The 17,312-nt window shown below is 37.7% G+C and overlaps 2 protein-coding genes across 5 annotated transcripts; one reads left to right on the top strand and one right to left on the bottom strand.

Annotated features, from left to right (window-relative positions):
* Positions 1-1,972: 1,972 nt before the first annotated feature.
* LOC120014181 (LRR repeats and ubiquitin-like domain-containing protein At2g30105) lies at positions 1,973-5,667 on the top strand. 2 transcript variants are annotated; one of them, XM_038866109.1, is made up of 10 exons: positions 1,973-2,259; positions 2,351-2,445; positions 2,831-2,986; positions 3,647-3,757; positions 3,860-3,960; positions 4,350-4,487; positions 4,702-4,750; positions 4,896-4,961; positions 5,145-5,264; positions 5,350-5,667. In XM_038866109.1, the coding sequence occupies exons 1-10, from the start codon at positions 2,061-2,063 to the stop codon at positions 5,380-5,382; spliced, it is 1,068 nt and encodes a 355-aa protein (XP_038722037.1). In that variant the 5' UTR covers positions 1,973-2,060; the 3' UTR covers positions 5,383-5,667. The 2 variants fall into 2 exon arrangements, with proteins under 2 accessions (XP_038722037.1, XP_038722030.1); XM_038866102.1 differs by having other exon boundaries at positions 1,975-2,259; positions 5,343-5,667.
* A 1,565-nt stretch (positions 5,668-7,232) lies between these two features.
* Positions 7,233-13,808, bottom strand: LOC120011430 (ubiquitin-activating enzyme E1 1-like). 3 transcript variants are annotated; one of them, XM_038862547.1, is made up of 7 exons: positions 13,605-13,807; positions 12,988-13,358; positions 12,130-12,347; positions 10,043-10,837; positions 8,831-9,699; positions 8,303-8,735; positions 7,233-8,052 (listed from the first exon to the last, which is right to left on the bottom strand). In XM_038862547.1, exons 2-7 carry the CDS (start codon positions 13,343-13,345, stop codon positions 7,456-7,458), a joined length of 3,270 nt encoding a protein of 1,089 aa, XP_038718475.1. In that variant the 5' UTR covers positions 13,346-13,358; positions 13,605-13,807; the 3' UTR covers positions 7,233-7,455. The 3 variants fall into 3 exon arrangements, with proteins under 3 accessions (XP_038718475.1, XP_038718467.1, XP_038718483.1); XM_038862539.1 differs by having other exon boundaries at positions 12,988-13,808; XM_038862555.1 differs by lacking the exons at positions 12,988-13,358; positions 13,605-13,807 and having other exon boundaries at positions 10,043-10,917; positions 12,130-12,281.
* Positions 13,809-17,312: the final 3,504 nt, after the last annotated feature.

The following is a 17,312-nucleotide window of genomic DNA, read 5'->3' as shown; positions in this document are numbered from 1 at the left end:
TCGATCGGAGTTGCTGTGACCGGTCGTTGGTGGTGCTTGTCTCATTGGTCGGAGGCTTGCGTGTTTCTGTCTGTGGTACGGGTTGGGAGGAGAAATGGGAGAGAAGAGGATCTGTGTGTGGCTGGGGTTGATCGTGTTGATTGTGATAAGATATTAACTAGTCACGCCGTTACTAACTTGTTGGTGTGACCTTTACAAAACAAATAGCCACGCCAACTATGTTGGCGTGACTGGTTTCTATAGAGATGGCGTGATCGTTGAAAACATACAAAGAACACGCCACTGACAGTGACGTGTAGTGCTATTTTGGGAAATACTTTCCCTCGGGTGTTATATTGAGACATATTATGGGGGAGAGTGTTATTTGGGTAAAAAACTCGTTGTCGACATGGGGTATCACGTCGACGACACGGGCAAGCCATTTGCTTTTAGTTGATTAGTCTGGTATCAAGACCAGTGTTTTGAAAACCGGACCGGACCGGCCGGTCGGACCGGTCCAACCGGTGACCGGCCACTTGTCCGGTCCGGTTGAGGTGCCAGAACCGGTGATTGGTGAACCGGGATATTTCCGGTTGAACCGGCCGGTTCTTCGGTTGAACCGGTCAGAACCGGACCGGTTTTGACCGGTTCGGTCATTTATTAATGTTAATAAAATATTTTTGAAATTTTGTTATTTGTAGGGTTTGAACTCATGACCTTTTGTTCATTAAAAAATGTTTTAACCACTAGGCTATGAGATTTTCTTTGTTTAAAATGGTACTTTATTTGAATATATTGTATTTTTATGAAGTTTTCTTACATATTATATGCATATAATATAAATATATATATAAATAATTCATTACATTAAAACCGGTTCGAACCCGGTTTGAACCCCGGTTGAACCTTTGAACCGTGAACCGAAGACTTTTCCGGTTTGATGACCGGTCCGGTTTTAAGAACCTTGATCAAGACGACTTGAGATTGTATATCAATATCGGGAGAGACACTTGTTATTGGTGTTAATTACGATAATAGGAATGATATATTAGCAGTAGTTAGGCTTTACCTGTCATTGATTCGCGATCAATGTTGACTAAGTTGGATGACGATCTTTGGTCTTTACAGTCATACCCATCAGTTGCTACTGATGTTTGGTTTTCACATGTAGATGACTTTGTACATTTAGGTGGAGTTTTAAGCAGAATGTTCAAATGGACGAAGTGGTGTCGGAAGAATCAAGTATAATGGCATTTGCAAGGCGTACTAGGACAATGCTACAGACCTCTCAAATGTAACCCCCAAAAGTCCCTCAAATTTATGTGACATTAAAATAGTCATTGATTAAAAATATACATATTGGGTCCATTTCGCATTCAACACTTCACATTAAATGAGTTCTTTTAGGGGTCTCAAGCATTATCCGACACATTATACTGTAATTGAAAGTCCTAGCTCTCCATTCTCATGACAATTTTGGAAGAATGCCAATTTTGAAATTATTTAATTATAAATTGTTTAACTAATTCAAAACATAAAAAAGGAAATGACAAAAATATATATTTGGTCCCTTAATTGTACCCTTATTTTTGTTTTTGTCCTTAAATTTTTTTTACTCTTAAAATCATCCCTCAACTATTCAAAGGTCCCCCGTTCGTTCCTTAAATGATTCCAACATTAGAAAAATCATACGCGGCATCCCAGTTAACGTAATTTTTATACCTGTCATCCCACTTCGCTTAAATCGTACACCAATCATCTCATAAAATCCCCAAAATACCTAACTCTTCAAAATCCTAAAACTATTTCCTCAAAAAAAAAAAAATCCTAAAACTATTTTATTGTATAGTTTAAGTATTAAAAATATTAAACATTAATAGTTTAAAGATAATATTATTCACGTTTGTCAAAGTTTTCAATTAAGATTACTTCAATATGCTAAATAATTGAGGTATAGTTGAGCTCAAATGTTATATTTTGCCAAAAAGGAAATTTACAGCATTTGCCACTTTATTACACAATTTTTTTTTCAGTGCATTTATCTCTGCCTCCAAACTCTAACCCGTAATCAAACGACGAAGATGGAGACCGGCAAAACTGATGCGGCCGCCGGCGAATTAAAGCCACAATCCTGTTCGAGCATGGTTACTATCAAGGTAAAATTCGGGGGAAGATCTATTCCAATCTCAGTCATGCCAGATTCAACAATCAAAGACCTCAAATCGCTTCTCCAACCTCTCACTAATGTTCTTCCGCGAGGCCAGAAACTCATCTTCAAAGGTCCGTTACTCTTATATTTATGTAAAAGATAAAACTAAAAAATTGCTTTAAGTAGTAAACGAGCTTCCGTTTTGTGGTTTACTGCTCCCAGGGAGGGTGCTGGTGGATGCGATGACCGTGAGAGAGTCGGGGGTCACAAATGGGGCTAACGTCATGCTCATTGCCACTCAGGGTTTGCATCAAGGGGTAATTCCATTTTTTAACCTAATATCCTGGCTTACTTTCGACGATTTTTCAATCTATTTTTACAGGTTAATATGCGCTCATTTGTTTCATTCTTTCTTAAAATCATCAATATGAGTCCGTTTGATTTCTGGAGTTGATGATAAGTTCACGCTCTGCTTGGTACTTTGGGAAACATGCAAACAAGTATGTTCTGTATGATTTTCTTTTTTTGTCAAAACTAGCTTTACTAGGGAATATGTAAACGCTAAGAAGTAGGAGAGAATTTGCTGCCGTGAAATCATCTTATACTTGGGACATTGCTGTGAAGTAACAGTAACAGTATATACTGTTCTGATGCTTATATAAAAAACAGTAATTTATTAAAGTTTCGGATTAATTTGAACAGGATGGCCCTATACTAAACAAAGCTCAAATTCGACCGGTTAGGACTGGGAATGTTGATGAACTACTGAAGATGAAGGAGGATGTTAAGGTTGAGAAGAATCACGTGGAGCGATGGAAGATTACTGGTGTTATCGCATTGGCTGATCGCAACTTGAAGGTACGGCGCGTCGGCGATCCAATTTCTGTTGATTCATTTATGGATGATTTTGTGTTGAATACTTGATTTAGAATATGTTCATACGCATCCAATGAGTAATGTGTTGGGTATGAGCATTGCAATTTAATTTATATCATTACTTGATTTGGTGCACCTAAAACAGTTTTACACATGTTTGTATTGGTAATGGTAAAGGTTAACAAAACCCATGTAGAAGACTCCCACAGTAGAGGTGGGGCGGCAGGGCGAGATGTATGGAGCCTTTCCCCACACAGCGGAGAGGCAAATGTCGATATTGGTAAATTTGACTTATGAGGGGCCAGTTTTTCATGTATGAGCATATATTTGAGTTAGTGTTCTTAGTTGAAACACATGTGCCTTGCTTTTGTTTACTGGTATTACAAGGTATCCATGGCAAGTTAGTAGTACATAAAGTACCTTTGTTTCTTAACTGAGAAATTGGATTTGATATGAAAATGATGATAATTGAGCCGGTGAGCAACAGAAAGTTATAGGTCCTTAACTTTCTACAGCTTTGAATCAATAGTATACCAAAATATGTGAACAAGTGAGGAAACAAAAGGCAACAATGTGCGAAGCACCAGAGTTTCATTATTGCTTTCATATCAACTAAACTAACTAATTATTTAACTCCAAAAGGCCATACCCGATGATGTGTGGACTTGTGGATCTCTTGCAAGAGTCCTTGAGATTAGCAACAACTCTGTTCAAGATGTCCCCACCAAGATTGGCTCTTTGGAATCCCTGCAGGTAAAAGAATCATCTTCTTTTGTCTTCCATTTGAATTACTTGACTGAGCACTTTTTTAGAAAAATTATATTTTTGAATCATGCAAGTCAAAATTTTTTGCAGAAGTTGTTCCTGAATGCAAATGCTATATCGGATGAATCCATCGACTGGGAAGGATTGAAATCTCTAAAGTATCTAACAGTTCTATCTGTTAGCCAAAACAAGTGAGTGTTTCCTATCTCTGATGCTTATGGTCAGGTTATATTTTTTCGATAGGCAAAGTGTTGAAAAATAGAAGAATTTATGCTATTTACCTAGCTTGATAGGTGGTTTCTGTGTTTCTTCCGGTAATGTTCACTCGATCGAATGGCCATTACGTGGAATGCTCTCATTGCTCACCCTAACAAAATGCAGATAGTTATAAACTATGAAATAAAGTTGATGGGCTTTAATTAAGAAGTTTGCTAGAGTAAATGACTAACTTGTTCTATCCATGATTTTTCTCTAATCTAAATGGGAGTTAAGGCAATATGGAAGATAGACACTGATGCTAGGCAGGTGCTATCATTATTAATAATATGAGATTGTATGATGATGTGTTGCATGTATGCAGTTTAACCACCTTGCCTTCTTCTCTGGGTGCTTTGACATGTTTGAGGCAACTTCATATTGCCCACAACAAGTTGACTAGCCTCCCAACTGAAATAGGGTTTCTGAGCCAGCTTGAAGTTCTGAAAGCTAACAATAACAGGTAAGATTTTCAGATTTTTTTTTGTGGTATTCAAAACTAGGTAACCATTTATGGTCATAACAATTTTCCTTTCCATCATCCGTGCATTATCTCGGAAACAAGGATGAGTTATTGCCCTGTTGGGCGTTGTTTTCCCCTTTGCACATGGTTTGTCTGCATTTCGTCTTGTCTGCATTTCGTTTGTGACAATAATTCCTGAAGTGCTTTTTGTCAGGCTAAGCAACATTCCTTCGTGCATAGGGAAATGTAGTTCTCTAATAGAGGTATGGCCAATGCAGCTTTGTTAAATTTGCCTATGGTTTCACCAGGCAGTCAATTAAACTGTGCGGGGTACACAAGTTGGGAGCCAATTTTCTTTTCCACAATCTGTGGTTTCTGTATAGTGTTGACTTATTTTACGTGATGCAGGTTGATCTTTCATCAAATCTTCTGTCAGCTATACCAGATGCAGTTGGCAATTTGCGCAATTTAAAGGTATCCTCTTGTTACTCTGTTTGCTAGGCCCAGAGTTTAATATAGCGCACACTTGCATGGTTGATCCGTTTGTAGATAAACCTAGTTAGGTTGTTCACTCTGGAGGATTGTGCCCGTCTCATCTACTTTCACCTATTCTTTAGATACTATTCATCCAATAATGGGTATGAAATCGCTTTGCAGGCTTTGCACCTTGGTAACAATGGGTTGAAGCATCTCCCTCCAACATTATTCAAGATGTGCCTCCAGCTCTCAACCCTGGATCTTCATAACACTGAAATTACAGTCGATACCCTACGCCAGGTGGGTTCTTCTGTTGTCCTCCAATGTTTTGTCAAATATCCTTACTTGGAAAATACAGTGAAATTATTTTACCAATAGTTTGAAGGGTGGGAAGCTTTTGATGATCGCCGCCGCTTGAAGCATCAGAAGCAACTTGATTTCAGAGTTGTGGGCTCTGCTGAATTTGATGAAGGTGCTGATAAAAATTGAGTAGATTGTTGGATATTATGCAATCTTGTAAGTGTTGGCTGAAGCTGGCACTCTTGCTCTTTCTCTCTGGTGAGAAATTCTATCATACTTGTGTAATTGTTAATATAGAAATCTGAGTGGCAAACCAATAGAACGAACTGAATTGGTACCATTTTTGTATTTTACAGAACTAGCTGGCTTTATCCAATTTCTAGGTAGCTCCACTTAGAACCCACAGCAAGTCAATCATGAATGAATGAACACCACATCGAACATCATCTATGAAGATGCTCATAGACCTTAGAGCACATGCAATGGGCATGTTTTATTGGCCAATGGATCCTAGAGATTAGCAATTTGTTGGGCCATGGACTCAATTTGCACTACAATAATAGATTTTTCTTGGCTCAAATTTGATGGGCCAAGCATGGAGGAATAGTGTTTGGATTGTCCTCATGCTGGCTTGCTTTTAGAGGAAACCTAGCCCACATGCATTGAATGCTGCAAGAAATGGGCACAAGTGAAGCCATTAGACCGAAATCATTGTAGAGAAAACATTTCCATTCCTTGTCACGTCACATATGCACATGTCCCAAGGTGCACATGTCTCAAGGTGTTTTGTTGTCCCAAAGAATGCTAAGTCATTGCTTGTGCTCTTATAGTTGAAGAATTCTCGTCATTGCACTGACGCGTGGTTGACATACGACTTCTCCGATAAGCCTTATAAGTGGCACACATGAATTTCTCGGTGACTTTCTCACTTAAAAGGATGAAATAAATACTTTCTCATAGCTCAAACACGAAATTGAGAAAACAAAAGTTTAAGCACAAAAATGAAACGACGTGTATAGAGTTGAAGGACAAATGGCTACATTTTGTCAATGAAACATCAATATAGCTTGTCATGCGTGTTAGCTAATTTGGTTCCAGAGAAGTTTTCCAAAAGGAAATGTCTTGGCCATCATATAGATAAATGGCAAAAAGATACTTTTCGTCCCTCAACTATGAGACGAGTTTCATTTTTGTCCCTAAGCATTTTTTTCTCCCATTTGCGTCCCTCAACTATTGAAAAGTATCATTTTTGTCCTTTTAAGTGAGATTGAAGTTGGGAAAAACCTGATCTGACGAACAATATGATGCCATGTAAGATTTTTCAATGGTCGGATTTATTCGAGGGATAAACAAGGTACTTTCCCATAGTTGGGGGACGAAAAAGGGAAAAAAAAAGCTAAGGGACGAAAATGAAACCTGATCAATAGTTGAGGGATGAAAAATACTCTTTTGTCATAGATAAATGGCTGGGTTTTTTTAATTTTTTTTTATTTTATGGCACAATAAATGTCTTGTTAGTTGTTACTGTTATCTGCGTCTCTTGGGTTTTACACTCTTTTTGAGCTACGATATATGATACAAGACGAAGAAAGTGCAAAAGCATCCGAGAAGATAGACCTAAACCATGAAGCAGATGTATTGACTAAATATATTAGTAAGTACAAATACCATAAAGAAAACATGAAATACAGGAAGATACCGCGGCCAACAGAAGCAGAATACCAATAGATATGATTTGTTGAGCCGCTTATGTAGGATGATATATGGAGACGCATAGCACTTCTCATGGTTAAAACCCCACTGGATTGAAATGAACACAAACACGCACACACCACACGGAACCATGCCTATATAATTATTACATATAAGCCTAGAGGAAGTTCCAACTTCACGACTGGCGAGCTACAAGTAGTTGCCTTCCACAGGCAGATCCAACGCCTTCCTGAGAACTAATGGGACTGCCAATGTAAAAAGGAACTGAAAAATATCAACCCATGCAACAACGCAGCCAACAAATGCCAAGTTAATGCATTCTCAGTGTGAACTTATACAAGACATGTCACAATGTTGTGCAATATATCACCTTTGCATACAACAAAGGAATCAACTATAACTAGCCGAGAGAAAATCTCTTCTTTAAATCATGGTCTAACAGCAAGGGATCCAAGGAAGCCCAAAAAAAAAAAAAGGACTAACGGAAGTAAATGGATATCAGAGGGATGTCAATATCATTATCTTCGTCATCCTCACATGCAACGACAACATCAAAGTGCTGACGATATGGAGGCAACTCAACCTTAGCCACTTCCACAGCCAGATCCACCACCTTCCTGTCCATTCGCTCCTTGTGCCGAGGGAACATACTATTATAGAGCAGGGAACTTCCGCAAGAGATGCTATAGGCATTCAACCCCTTATCCTTCAGCCATTGGATAAGTCCCCTCAAAGTGGGATTATCTCGTATAATCCACCTGTCCCAAACAGTCCAGCTCATGTCACGATGTTTGATCACCTTTGGTGGGACGGGCTCAGCCATGGAAAACAGCGGCAGGGCTAGATTGGCAAATGTGTTTCGATAATCCTCCAGCTTATGCCCACCATCCAGAACCTTATACAGCTCCAGGCACACAAGACCTGTCGCCATAGCTGTGGATGTTGCAATCGCAGGGATGATCCTTCCAGCAATGAACTTGGCCTTCAGCTTGTCAACTTCAGGAATGCTGTAGTTCCTTGCCCTCATGTTGGCAAGCCCAGCAATCACATCCATGTGGAAATTTGTATCATCATCCTGTGAATACATAGAAAAAAAAATCCCCATATTCAAAAAGTTGATCATCCTCTTGGACATTTATATGTGGCTCCCAAATTTCATTTCAACTATGAGATTTTCCCACATCAACAAACAGCTCAAAAATCTAATTCAAAAAAAAAAAATGGAAGACACAATTTTCAAATTATAAGTTGCAAGCTAAAAATGAGCTTTCACCCAAAAAAAAAGCCTTAAAAGACATATCAAAGGACCAAGGAAAGAGATTGACCTTCTCAAACTGAATTGGTTTCAACTTAAACCCTGCTGGCAGGGTCTTTCTACACTCCTCCAGCCTGGTGATCAATGCTTGAATAACTGCTGCATCATCCACAGAAGAAGTTGAGATACTAGTAGCTGTCTCATCAGTCACAATCTTGGCATCTTTCTTTGGTTGAAATTCTGGGACTATGACTTTCTCAATAGCAGCAGCCAACACCTTTGGATGCTTGACCCAGTCAGGAACAGGGATGCCAAATATCTCTGCATACAGTATGGATGCTGCCATTACAAAATGAAGATAACTGGGATCAGAAGTTGAGAAGTGAAGTGGACGAGGAAATCGCTTTGGGGCTGACCAGAACAGAGCCCCGTTGCTGGTCGCAGCATCTTCAGGAAATGTATAAATCAACTGCTTAACACGATGTGCATAATAATCTTCAAATCTACACACAGAAGATAAACAATGTCAATACATGATACTACAATAATCATCTTATTTAACAGAAAGGGATAACGAGCTCATTCCCACAGAACATACCTTAGACGAGCCCATGCAATGCAATCTTGGAATGTCAGACATCTGTCTTTGTCCAGGCACTCAAGAACACGCTCCAAGGTGTCCCTTGCCTGAGCATCACCAGCATTTATCATTGCAGCATTGTACTCAGCTGGGTTAGACAGAAAGGCATTCACCTCAGTAGGAGTTTTCTCAAACAAACCCTCGAATTCAGATCGAGCCCATGTCAAGCAGTGATCAATGTTATGTGGGAAAGAGTGCAAAGTGCACATCGGTGCTTGTTTCTCAGGAGGGTCTCTGGAAGCACCATAGTTTTCTGTAAGGTGAGGGATAACCATCTGTGTATTGCATTTGGCACCGAGTGTACCCGACTCGAGAAGCGGTTTCTGAAAGTATAAACACCTCTGGTCAACATACAATCTTGCATTTACGTTGTCCAATGCATTAATAGCCACACTTAAGCTCTCCCAAAAGCTATCATCGAATACATTTTCAGTTTCAGGACCCACACGATTCTGTAAGGCTTCAATATTAAGACGAGGGTTTATTGATGCAGCAGCAGCAGAAGCAACAGTGGACTTGGCCTGACCAATGTTCCAATCACGGAAAAGAAACTGCCGACTGAGATTACTTTTCTCAATGACATCATCGTCAGTGACTGCCAGTTTTCCTTGTTTGCCACATGAAACTCCCATAAGTGCTACATTCTTCAGTAACTCACATCCCAGTGCCCCCGATCCTACTATGAATACCTTAGCATCCTCTAGCTTCTTCTGAAGCCTTGACCCAAACACTGAAATTTGTGCATCATAACGACTGTTCAATGGCTTAAAATCACTGGCATCCAGAGTTTCTGTAGGAAGAGACTCCGCAGAATCAAAATAAATGAACTGCCCAAAAAAAGAAGAGAGATGGTCAGTAGAAGAGAGCAATCCGACTTATGGAATAAAGCTCATAGCTCTGCGCAAATAATGAAAAACTCCAGTTAAACAAGTGAAACAATTAGTCTAGAAGTGTATACATGGTAGAACACTCAGCAAAGGAACTGTTTGCGAATTGGAATTACAATCCATAGAATAGTGGAAGCAGCATGCATATCAATATGCACATTTTAGGGGCATGTGTATGCACGTGTGCGAGAGAGGGGAAGCATGCATTGAGAAAAAAGCAAAACACTTCAGCCAATAAGCTGCAGCAATCAAAATGAAAAATAGAACAAGAACAAACTGAAACCTGATAAAGAGGATGAAACTTTCCAGAGCATGCTTTGACAACTTCTTGCCCAACAATACCACCAAACATAGCAGCCATGGGATTCAGTACAGCCCTAGCACCAAATGCGAAATGTCGTAGAAGTGTTGGGTTGATATCTTCCACTTTCCCATCTCCCAAACTCTCATTGGTATTGCTAACCAGAGAGATAAATTTCTGAGCGTCTTCCTCTGAACCGGCAACAGGGAACCGACCCATCTCAGACACAAACTTATCCAATGCTTGGAATGCTATGTGCAGAAGAGGCTGGCGATCAAACTTTGAGAAATCACTCAAAAGGAAATCACCAGGATCTTTAAGCGCTTCTCTCAACGGCTTGAAGTTCAAAACCTTTTGCTGTTTCGCCTGTGTGACAATACCGCCTTTATGATATTGCCCAAAATTTGTGGTGTCGTCCTCAAGAACAAATGAATATGGCCTGGCACTTTTAATCCTCCTTGGTTTCCCATCATTCAATTCAGTCATTCCGTGAACTTCGGAGAACACAACAAGATCCCCATCCTGAAACTCAAGCCTTTCATCATCCACGCATGAAACTATAGCAGGATTGTCATTGCTAATGGAAGCAATTATGCCAGTGTGAGGTTCCTCTCCATCGACATCCAAAACTGTGAAATCAGGCCCAAAGTCGCAAAACACAGAACCAAAAAGACCTCTAACATCAGCCTTGATAAACGAGATTGGAGGAAGGTGGTTGTGGCAGTAGTCATTGAACTCGACAGCTTTCTCAAGACTAATATCAGTAAATACAACAGCCTGTGGCACCAGAAATAAAATGGAAATACAAAGGGCAGTAAGCATTAATACAAAGATCTGCAAAAACAGATAGGGCGTGCCTGCACATAGGAATATTAGGGGGATAAGAAATTTTGATTCAATTACAAGAGCTTCAATCATTTTAAATAAATCGCTATCTTGCAAAGTGTCCCTAGATCTTAAGGTTTTCTACAGTTCTTTATTTACATGGTTAAGTGTAGTACAATTATGATATGCATATTTTAGGTTTTATTTCTTTGCTGAGGAAATAGCTTTCCCACCAAAAAAAGTCATAAAATACGAATAATAGAAATTGGTATTTCTTACACGTCAGTCTACATGACAACAAAAAGAAACCAGGAGATCCACTGATTTCTTACCTGAAATTATTTCCTCAAAATATTTTTAGGAGGTAGGCTTTCAGAACAGACTCACTTAGGATCCACCTCTAAGCTAATCGATACAAAGCCCGCATCTTACATTTCTTCCTACAGTTATGCTGGTCATTCGATTACGCAGATTCTCATGCTTTTAACACTCAAAATTGTGCCCTGCTTTGTCGTCTTTGAAGAATTCATAGCCTATTTATATTTACACCCAAATGGTTTATCATAGATTCCATTCTGATCCCAAATTGTTAAGTTTATCCACAAAGCACTAAGGGGGGTCCTAGTTTGCATAACAAGGACTCAAGACACAAGTGCTGGAACTGCTTTGAAATTCTGTGTTTTTTATTTTCAATTTGTTATTTATTGAATTAAGAGAAGAACTAAAATCTCCAATCCTTGCTCCAATTTCACACCACCTAAGATTTTTCCAAAGTTCTAATTGTGAACCATTTACTGTTCTTTCAAGGTTAAACGGGCTGCACGCATAACGAAAAGTATAGGGTAAGAGAGGTGTTTAGTCTAAATTCAAAAGTACAGATAGTACGTCGGAAAACAATAACAGTATTCCTAAAGCTGTCTTATGCATAAATTAAGTGGACCAACGACATATTCTGCAGAAGAGTTTTTTTTGCTACAATTACTAATTTAGACATTCTTGGTAATAATTAATAAATAATGTAAATTACATATTTATTAAGGGAAATAATAAGCTATTAAAACCACACTGGTAAAACAGCACAGAATATTATGAAACAAGTTCAGTCTCAGTAAAGCATCCATACATGCCTCGACAAAAAAGGTGTTACGGAGTAAGTTCAGACTTAAAGAGATGCAAATGCGCTCTAACAACAAGACAGCTAGCAGTGAAATGATTAAGGTGCCCCGGGGGGGGGGGGAGAGTACCTGAAAATCAGAAAGTTGTTCTTTTGTTAACTTCGTTGTCAATGTAGAAATTACCACTGCATTGTTGAGTTCTTGCAATTCCTGAACAGAAGCAAGCGCTCGATTCTTACCAACATCATTCTCTGAGAAAACAAAATTACTAGACAAGTCCCAAAATTCCACATCCCCTTCATCATGTAAGGTCACAGACTTCACACCAGCAAGAATGAGATTCTTTGCTGCAGTAGGTACGAAACATTTCATTAAACAGTACTGAGAGGAAATTGTATCATTAAAAACAACAGACTAACAGCTTTTGTATCATTAGACAACTTAGCAAAATGATAAAGGAATTCATTTCACAAACAATAAATAGCAGCAAGAATTTCCCTCACTTTCAACCACTTTCTCAACCCCAAGAAATGGTTTTAAGAATATTAATGCAACACGCAGAGGTAGTTCTTGGAAGCATCCCTCTATATGCTAGAAGCATCAACAAAAACGCATGACCAACTTTAATTAGCAGCAATCATTGAGCACTGTTTAAAATAAGCCAAATCATTAAAAATGAGTAACGCTAAACTCAGTCTAAATCATAAACGGTACCTTTTCATGTTTGCAATTGTACAAACAACAAACTACAAATAGCAAGACTAAGGAGGATAATCAATTCCTCATTAAATAAACAGAACTCATTATTTTCCAACAAATATATAAGCAAGAACAGTCACTTAAAAGATGACTCCCCTCCCTCTACCAAGCACTCTTATCAACTCAAACCCCTGCATCCCTGATACAGGCGATTGGAGGCATCTTTCATTTATCCAATGCTAAAGTATAAAACTACAACTCAAGATCAAGATATTAAGCATCCATTACCTATCTCAGCCCCGAGCCCCTGCATCCCGGATACAAGGATATTTGAGGCAAAAAGCCTTCGCATAGTCTCACGCCCATACACAGCCAGCTGCCGACTGTGCAAATCCTCATCGATGTCCTGCTGGTTCAAACCGCCTGGGGCCATGATGGGAGGCTCAATAGTGCCGCTACTGTTAGTAGAGCTGCTGTGGTGATGGTTGTTGCTGTTGTTTACGATTATGCTACCGGAACTGCTGTCGTTTGCAGTGGTTGCAACGCAACGGATCTTGATGGTGTTACTTTCGCTGTTTTCCTTCTTTTTGTTGCTAGCGCCTTCTTCTACAACAACCTCTTCAACAGCTCGCTTTTTTGGAAGCATAAAGTGCAGTAAGCTGCCCAAAACGCCACAAAACCCCATGGATATGACCAAAACGACACAAGTGTTCAGATAACTGTTACCAAGAAAGATCGGTACCATAGCCATAATAAACCCCAACCCTAACCCTAATCCTAAACCTAACTTTACTCCAAATTTCTCAAACATGATGATGATCCTAAACTAAGGATTTGAAGCAAGAAAAGAGAGGATTAAGCAAACTAGCAAAGCGTAAAGAAGGAAGAGATTGAAAGAAACGTACCAATTAGGACGGCGATTAAGCGAAGAATTTTATCCTATAGAGAAAATTTTGTGCTGGTTTCTCTAGATTTCTTTCAGATGGAATTTTTGGGGAAGAGAGAGGGTATTTATGGATTTCTATTTAGGGTCTCGGGCTTTTAGGCTTTGCGTGCTTAGCTTACTGTCTCTCTCTTCTTCTTGAGAGAGAGAGGGGGCTGGTGGACCTGTAAATGATAAAATCAGGGTACTGCTATTCACACCCCCATTTTTGTTACTTAAACCCCTATTGACATGACAACCTAAAAGACAATATTTTACAGACTACTAAATTTGACTCAGATTCACCCATTGATTTTTTATTTTACTTTCAACCAAATCAAAAGGCTTTTTCTTTTTTTCTCTCCGTTTTAGGTGAGGCCATCTTGAGATTCTTGAACATGAAGACTCGTAGCTTAGGAGCTGATTTTAACAATGAAATGGAAGAAGATTGGGTCTTGTTAATGGGTTCAACGGGGAGGAATTTTCTTTTGGAAATTGTTTCAGTCGAAGACACGGACAGGGTCTGCTGTGGGAGCTCAGTTTTAATGGCTGAATTCTTGAGTGGTTCTTGGTTAGAGTCAATCACTTTCTGGGTCATCGTTGTCGTTGTTGTAGTCATCATTGTTACTGGTCGTGGTGGTTGTCTTCTTGTTGGTAATGGTGGTGTCAAAATCAGGAGCACTGAACTCCAATTCAAAAAACGAATCATACTCATCATGCTCTCTGTTCTCACCAGATGATTAGTAATTTTGGCTGTTCTCTTTGTGACTGTTGGTGGTAGGTCTCCAGAACTTAAGTACAGAGCTTCCATGGTTGAGACAGAGATAGAAACAGAGAAAATTGGATAAGCGTTGGGAGCGTTATGTGAAGGGTTTTTAAAAAGGCAGGGTTTGAGAGACTTTAAAGAGAGAACGTTGTTGACTGTGCACTTTGTTTGAGGGTTTAGTAAGCAGTCAACCGTGACTTTCAATGAGCTAAGCTTTTGCTCAGTTTTTCAATATAATATAACATAAAAAAGGATAAAATATGGGATCATTTCATAGACTAGGGATAGACTAGGGGTGAAACAAGTAAAAAGAGGGGTGAATATAATTTCGCCGTAAAATCATATTGGAGAAGGAAAATGGCGAATCAATCATCAATCTATATATATATAACTGAGGATCCACAAGGCTTCTCCTCAATTCATGATGCCACGTGGACGTCTTTACAAAAAAGCTTATATAGACAAAAGAAAATTTTAAAATATATTAGAAAACTTTAAGACCCACAACCACACACATAAATATGTTGTAAAACTTTAATACCCACAACCACATTCATACACTTTAAGACCCACAACCACACTCATACAGTTAATAGTATTCAAATAATTTTAAAATTATATTGAATTGTATGGGAATTTAATGTTTCATAGAAGTGGTTTGATGTTGTTTTGGTTTCTCAAAGGTCATGTATTGCTAATTATGAGAGTCTTTTGATATTACTCAATTAATGAAATTCATTTGTAGTATTTAGTTTAAAAATATTTTCTGTGTTTTTTGGCATTAATTACCATCATTTTGTGGGAATTTTTGTGTGTTTTTATCATTTTGTGTGTTTTTGATGTATTTTGTGTGTTTTTGTAGTATTTAGTTGATGTATTGTGCATGTTTAGAGTTTGGTCAGGTTTAATAGTCTGTTTGGATTGCAACATACACAACATGAGAGGCTTTTCTCATGCTATATTGTTCTAATGTGTAAGTAAATTCAGCCCATTTGGTATTGGAACATGTAAGTGGTGACAGGAAAACACGATAGAACTCAATTAGTTATTGAAAGTCAAAGTGATTATAGGTATAAATCTACCAGTCATACATAACATTTCAAAAATATAAATTCAAAAATCTTTTTTAAAAATATTAAGAATTTTATTCCAAAAATATAATTTTAAAAATACTACTTATGCTACATTGTACTTCTCGATATTAAATGTCACTTTGTAGAGATTGTTGTACTAACCATACAATATTGTCTCATAAACACGTCTTTGCTGACCTATAACACTTTGTAGATACTAGCGACGCAAATAAAAATTGATAAACTCTTAGCATACTTATTCCTTATGCATCAAATTTCTTACACCCTATTAGAAAAAAATTTTCTTCGCAAATTAAAAAACAGGTATTGTACATATTTTATCTTCATATCACAATCATCTCTATTTTCTACAATTAAAGCTCTACTGCTCTTCATGTTAAAAAGTATCGAAAAAATTTCCCACATCTCTATTTTCCAATCAAAATATGTGCCACGCGAAGCGCGGGCATGCAACTAGTTCTCTACAAAATTTTGAAAACCGATACCGTTTCACCATTTGCAATGTTTTTTTTGGCAGCCGGAGCTAGAGGGGTGTCTATGGTTGATTTTTGTCCCTTTATAAATAAATTACTTGAATGCGCGCGTTTCGTGAGACACATAATTAATTTGAAAAATAAAGATTTTTGATAATTTTTTGATACTTGTTATAATGATGAATAATAGAGCTTGAATTGTAAAAAATGGAGATAATTATGAGATGAACAAATAACTACAATACATTTTTCTTAATATGTTAAGAAATAATTTGTTAAGAGGGAGCGAGAAATTTGATGCATAAGGAAAAAATATACTCAGAGTTTAACAATTCTTGTTAGCGCTACTTCTTTCTCCAAAGTGGTAAAGGTCACCAAGAACATGTGTATGGACAACATTCTATGCAGAGTAGTAAATGGACAAATCATGAATCTTATTCTAAACCCGAGTACTCAGTAGGGTCAACAAAGTAAAAATATGTGTTCCCATTTAGTCACGCGACTAAAAGGTAAAATTAAAAGGTTTTTAAAAGTGACCAAGTTTGAAGTGCAATATATTTCACAAAGATTTTAATTATAATGTTAGTACATTCAGTAGTAAGATAATATCACTGCTATATATAACATGACATTATTAAATTGTAACATATGGTTGATCACATGAGGCAGAAAATGCGTGATGATTGAAAGCGTTTCTTAACACAACTTCAATTTTATTTTATTTTATTATATGTGACAAGAGTTTGAGCCATACAGAAGCAGATGTGGCAGCTTCTAAAGCACTTTAGTATTTTGTAATTCACTTATCTTAATTATATGATTATGATTATGATTGTTCAATTGTTTAGTCATTACTTTTAATTCTTTTACCCTTTTTTATTACTTTTTGTTGTTCCTAATAGTATTTCTGTATATTTAATTGGTGCTTAGCCGTTACTTTTCATTATTTTACCTCTTTTTATCACTTTTTGTTGTCCCTAATAGTATTTATGCACATTTAATTGGTTATCATTGAAATTGCTTTGATTTTCCCTAATTAAGGGAAAGCTTTTTACCTCTCTCTTTACTTTTCTCCGCAATTCATGGGGAAGCATCCTTAGGCCTCCGTTTTATATATAAAAATTGATTTAACCAATATGTTAGTCTTTTTTTGACTTTTTTGTCGGTCCTCACAAACATGTATTTGACAATAATTAATCAAACTATCGGTTTGACGGTAAATTCAATTTGACACGATTTTTTAGACAACCTTAACTGTGGCCAATGTTTCACTAATTGAAAATGTAGCGACTAATCCAATCCAAGAAAAAATTGTATCAACAATTGCGCATATATTTAAAATAATGTTAGTAAATATA

Source organism: Tripterygium wilfordii, chromosome 2 (genome assembly GCF_013401445.1).
Source record: "Tripterygium wilfordii isolate XIE 37 chromosome 2, ASM1340144v1, whole genome shotgun sequence".
NCBI lineage: Eukaryota > Viridiplantae > Streptophyta > Magnoliopsida > Celastrales > Celastraceae > Tripterygium > Tripterygium wilfordii.
The sequence above is the reverse complement of the archived record's forward strand: the minus strand, read 5'-3'. Positions and strand labels throughout refer to the sequence as shown.

What these genes read in the sequence shown, in the direction of transcription:
- LOC120014181 (XM_038866102.1), top strand. Translation starts at nt 2,061, where the DNA reads ATGGAGACCGGCAAAACTGATGCGGCCGCCGGCGAATTAAAGCCACAA. An exon ending in TGGCTGATCGCAACTTGAAG is followed by an intron (nt 2,987 to 3,646) that starts GTACGGCGCGTC and finishes TAACTCCAAAAG; the next exon opens with GCCATACCCGATGATGTGTG. An exon ending in GCAATTTGCGCAATTTAAAG is followed by an intron (nt 4,962 to 5,144) that starts GTATCCTCTTGT and finishes ATCGCTTTGCAG; the next exon opens with GCTTTGCACCTTGGTAACAA.
- LOC120011430 (XM_038862539.1), bottom strand. Translation starts at nt 13,510, where the DNA reads ATGTTTGAGAAATTTGGAGTAAAGTTAGGTTTAGGATTAGGGTTAGGG. An exon ending in AACAACTTTCTGATTTTCAG is followed by an intron (nt 10,838 to 12,129) that starts GTACTCTCCCCC and finishes CTGGTGCCACAG; the next exon opens with GCTGTTGTATTTACTGATAT. An exon ending in ATTGCATGGGCTCGTCTAAG is followed by an intron (nt 8,736 to 8,830) that starts GTATGTTCTGTG and finishes TTCTGTGTGTAG; the next exon opens with ATTTGAAGATTATTATGCAC.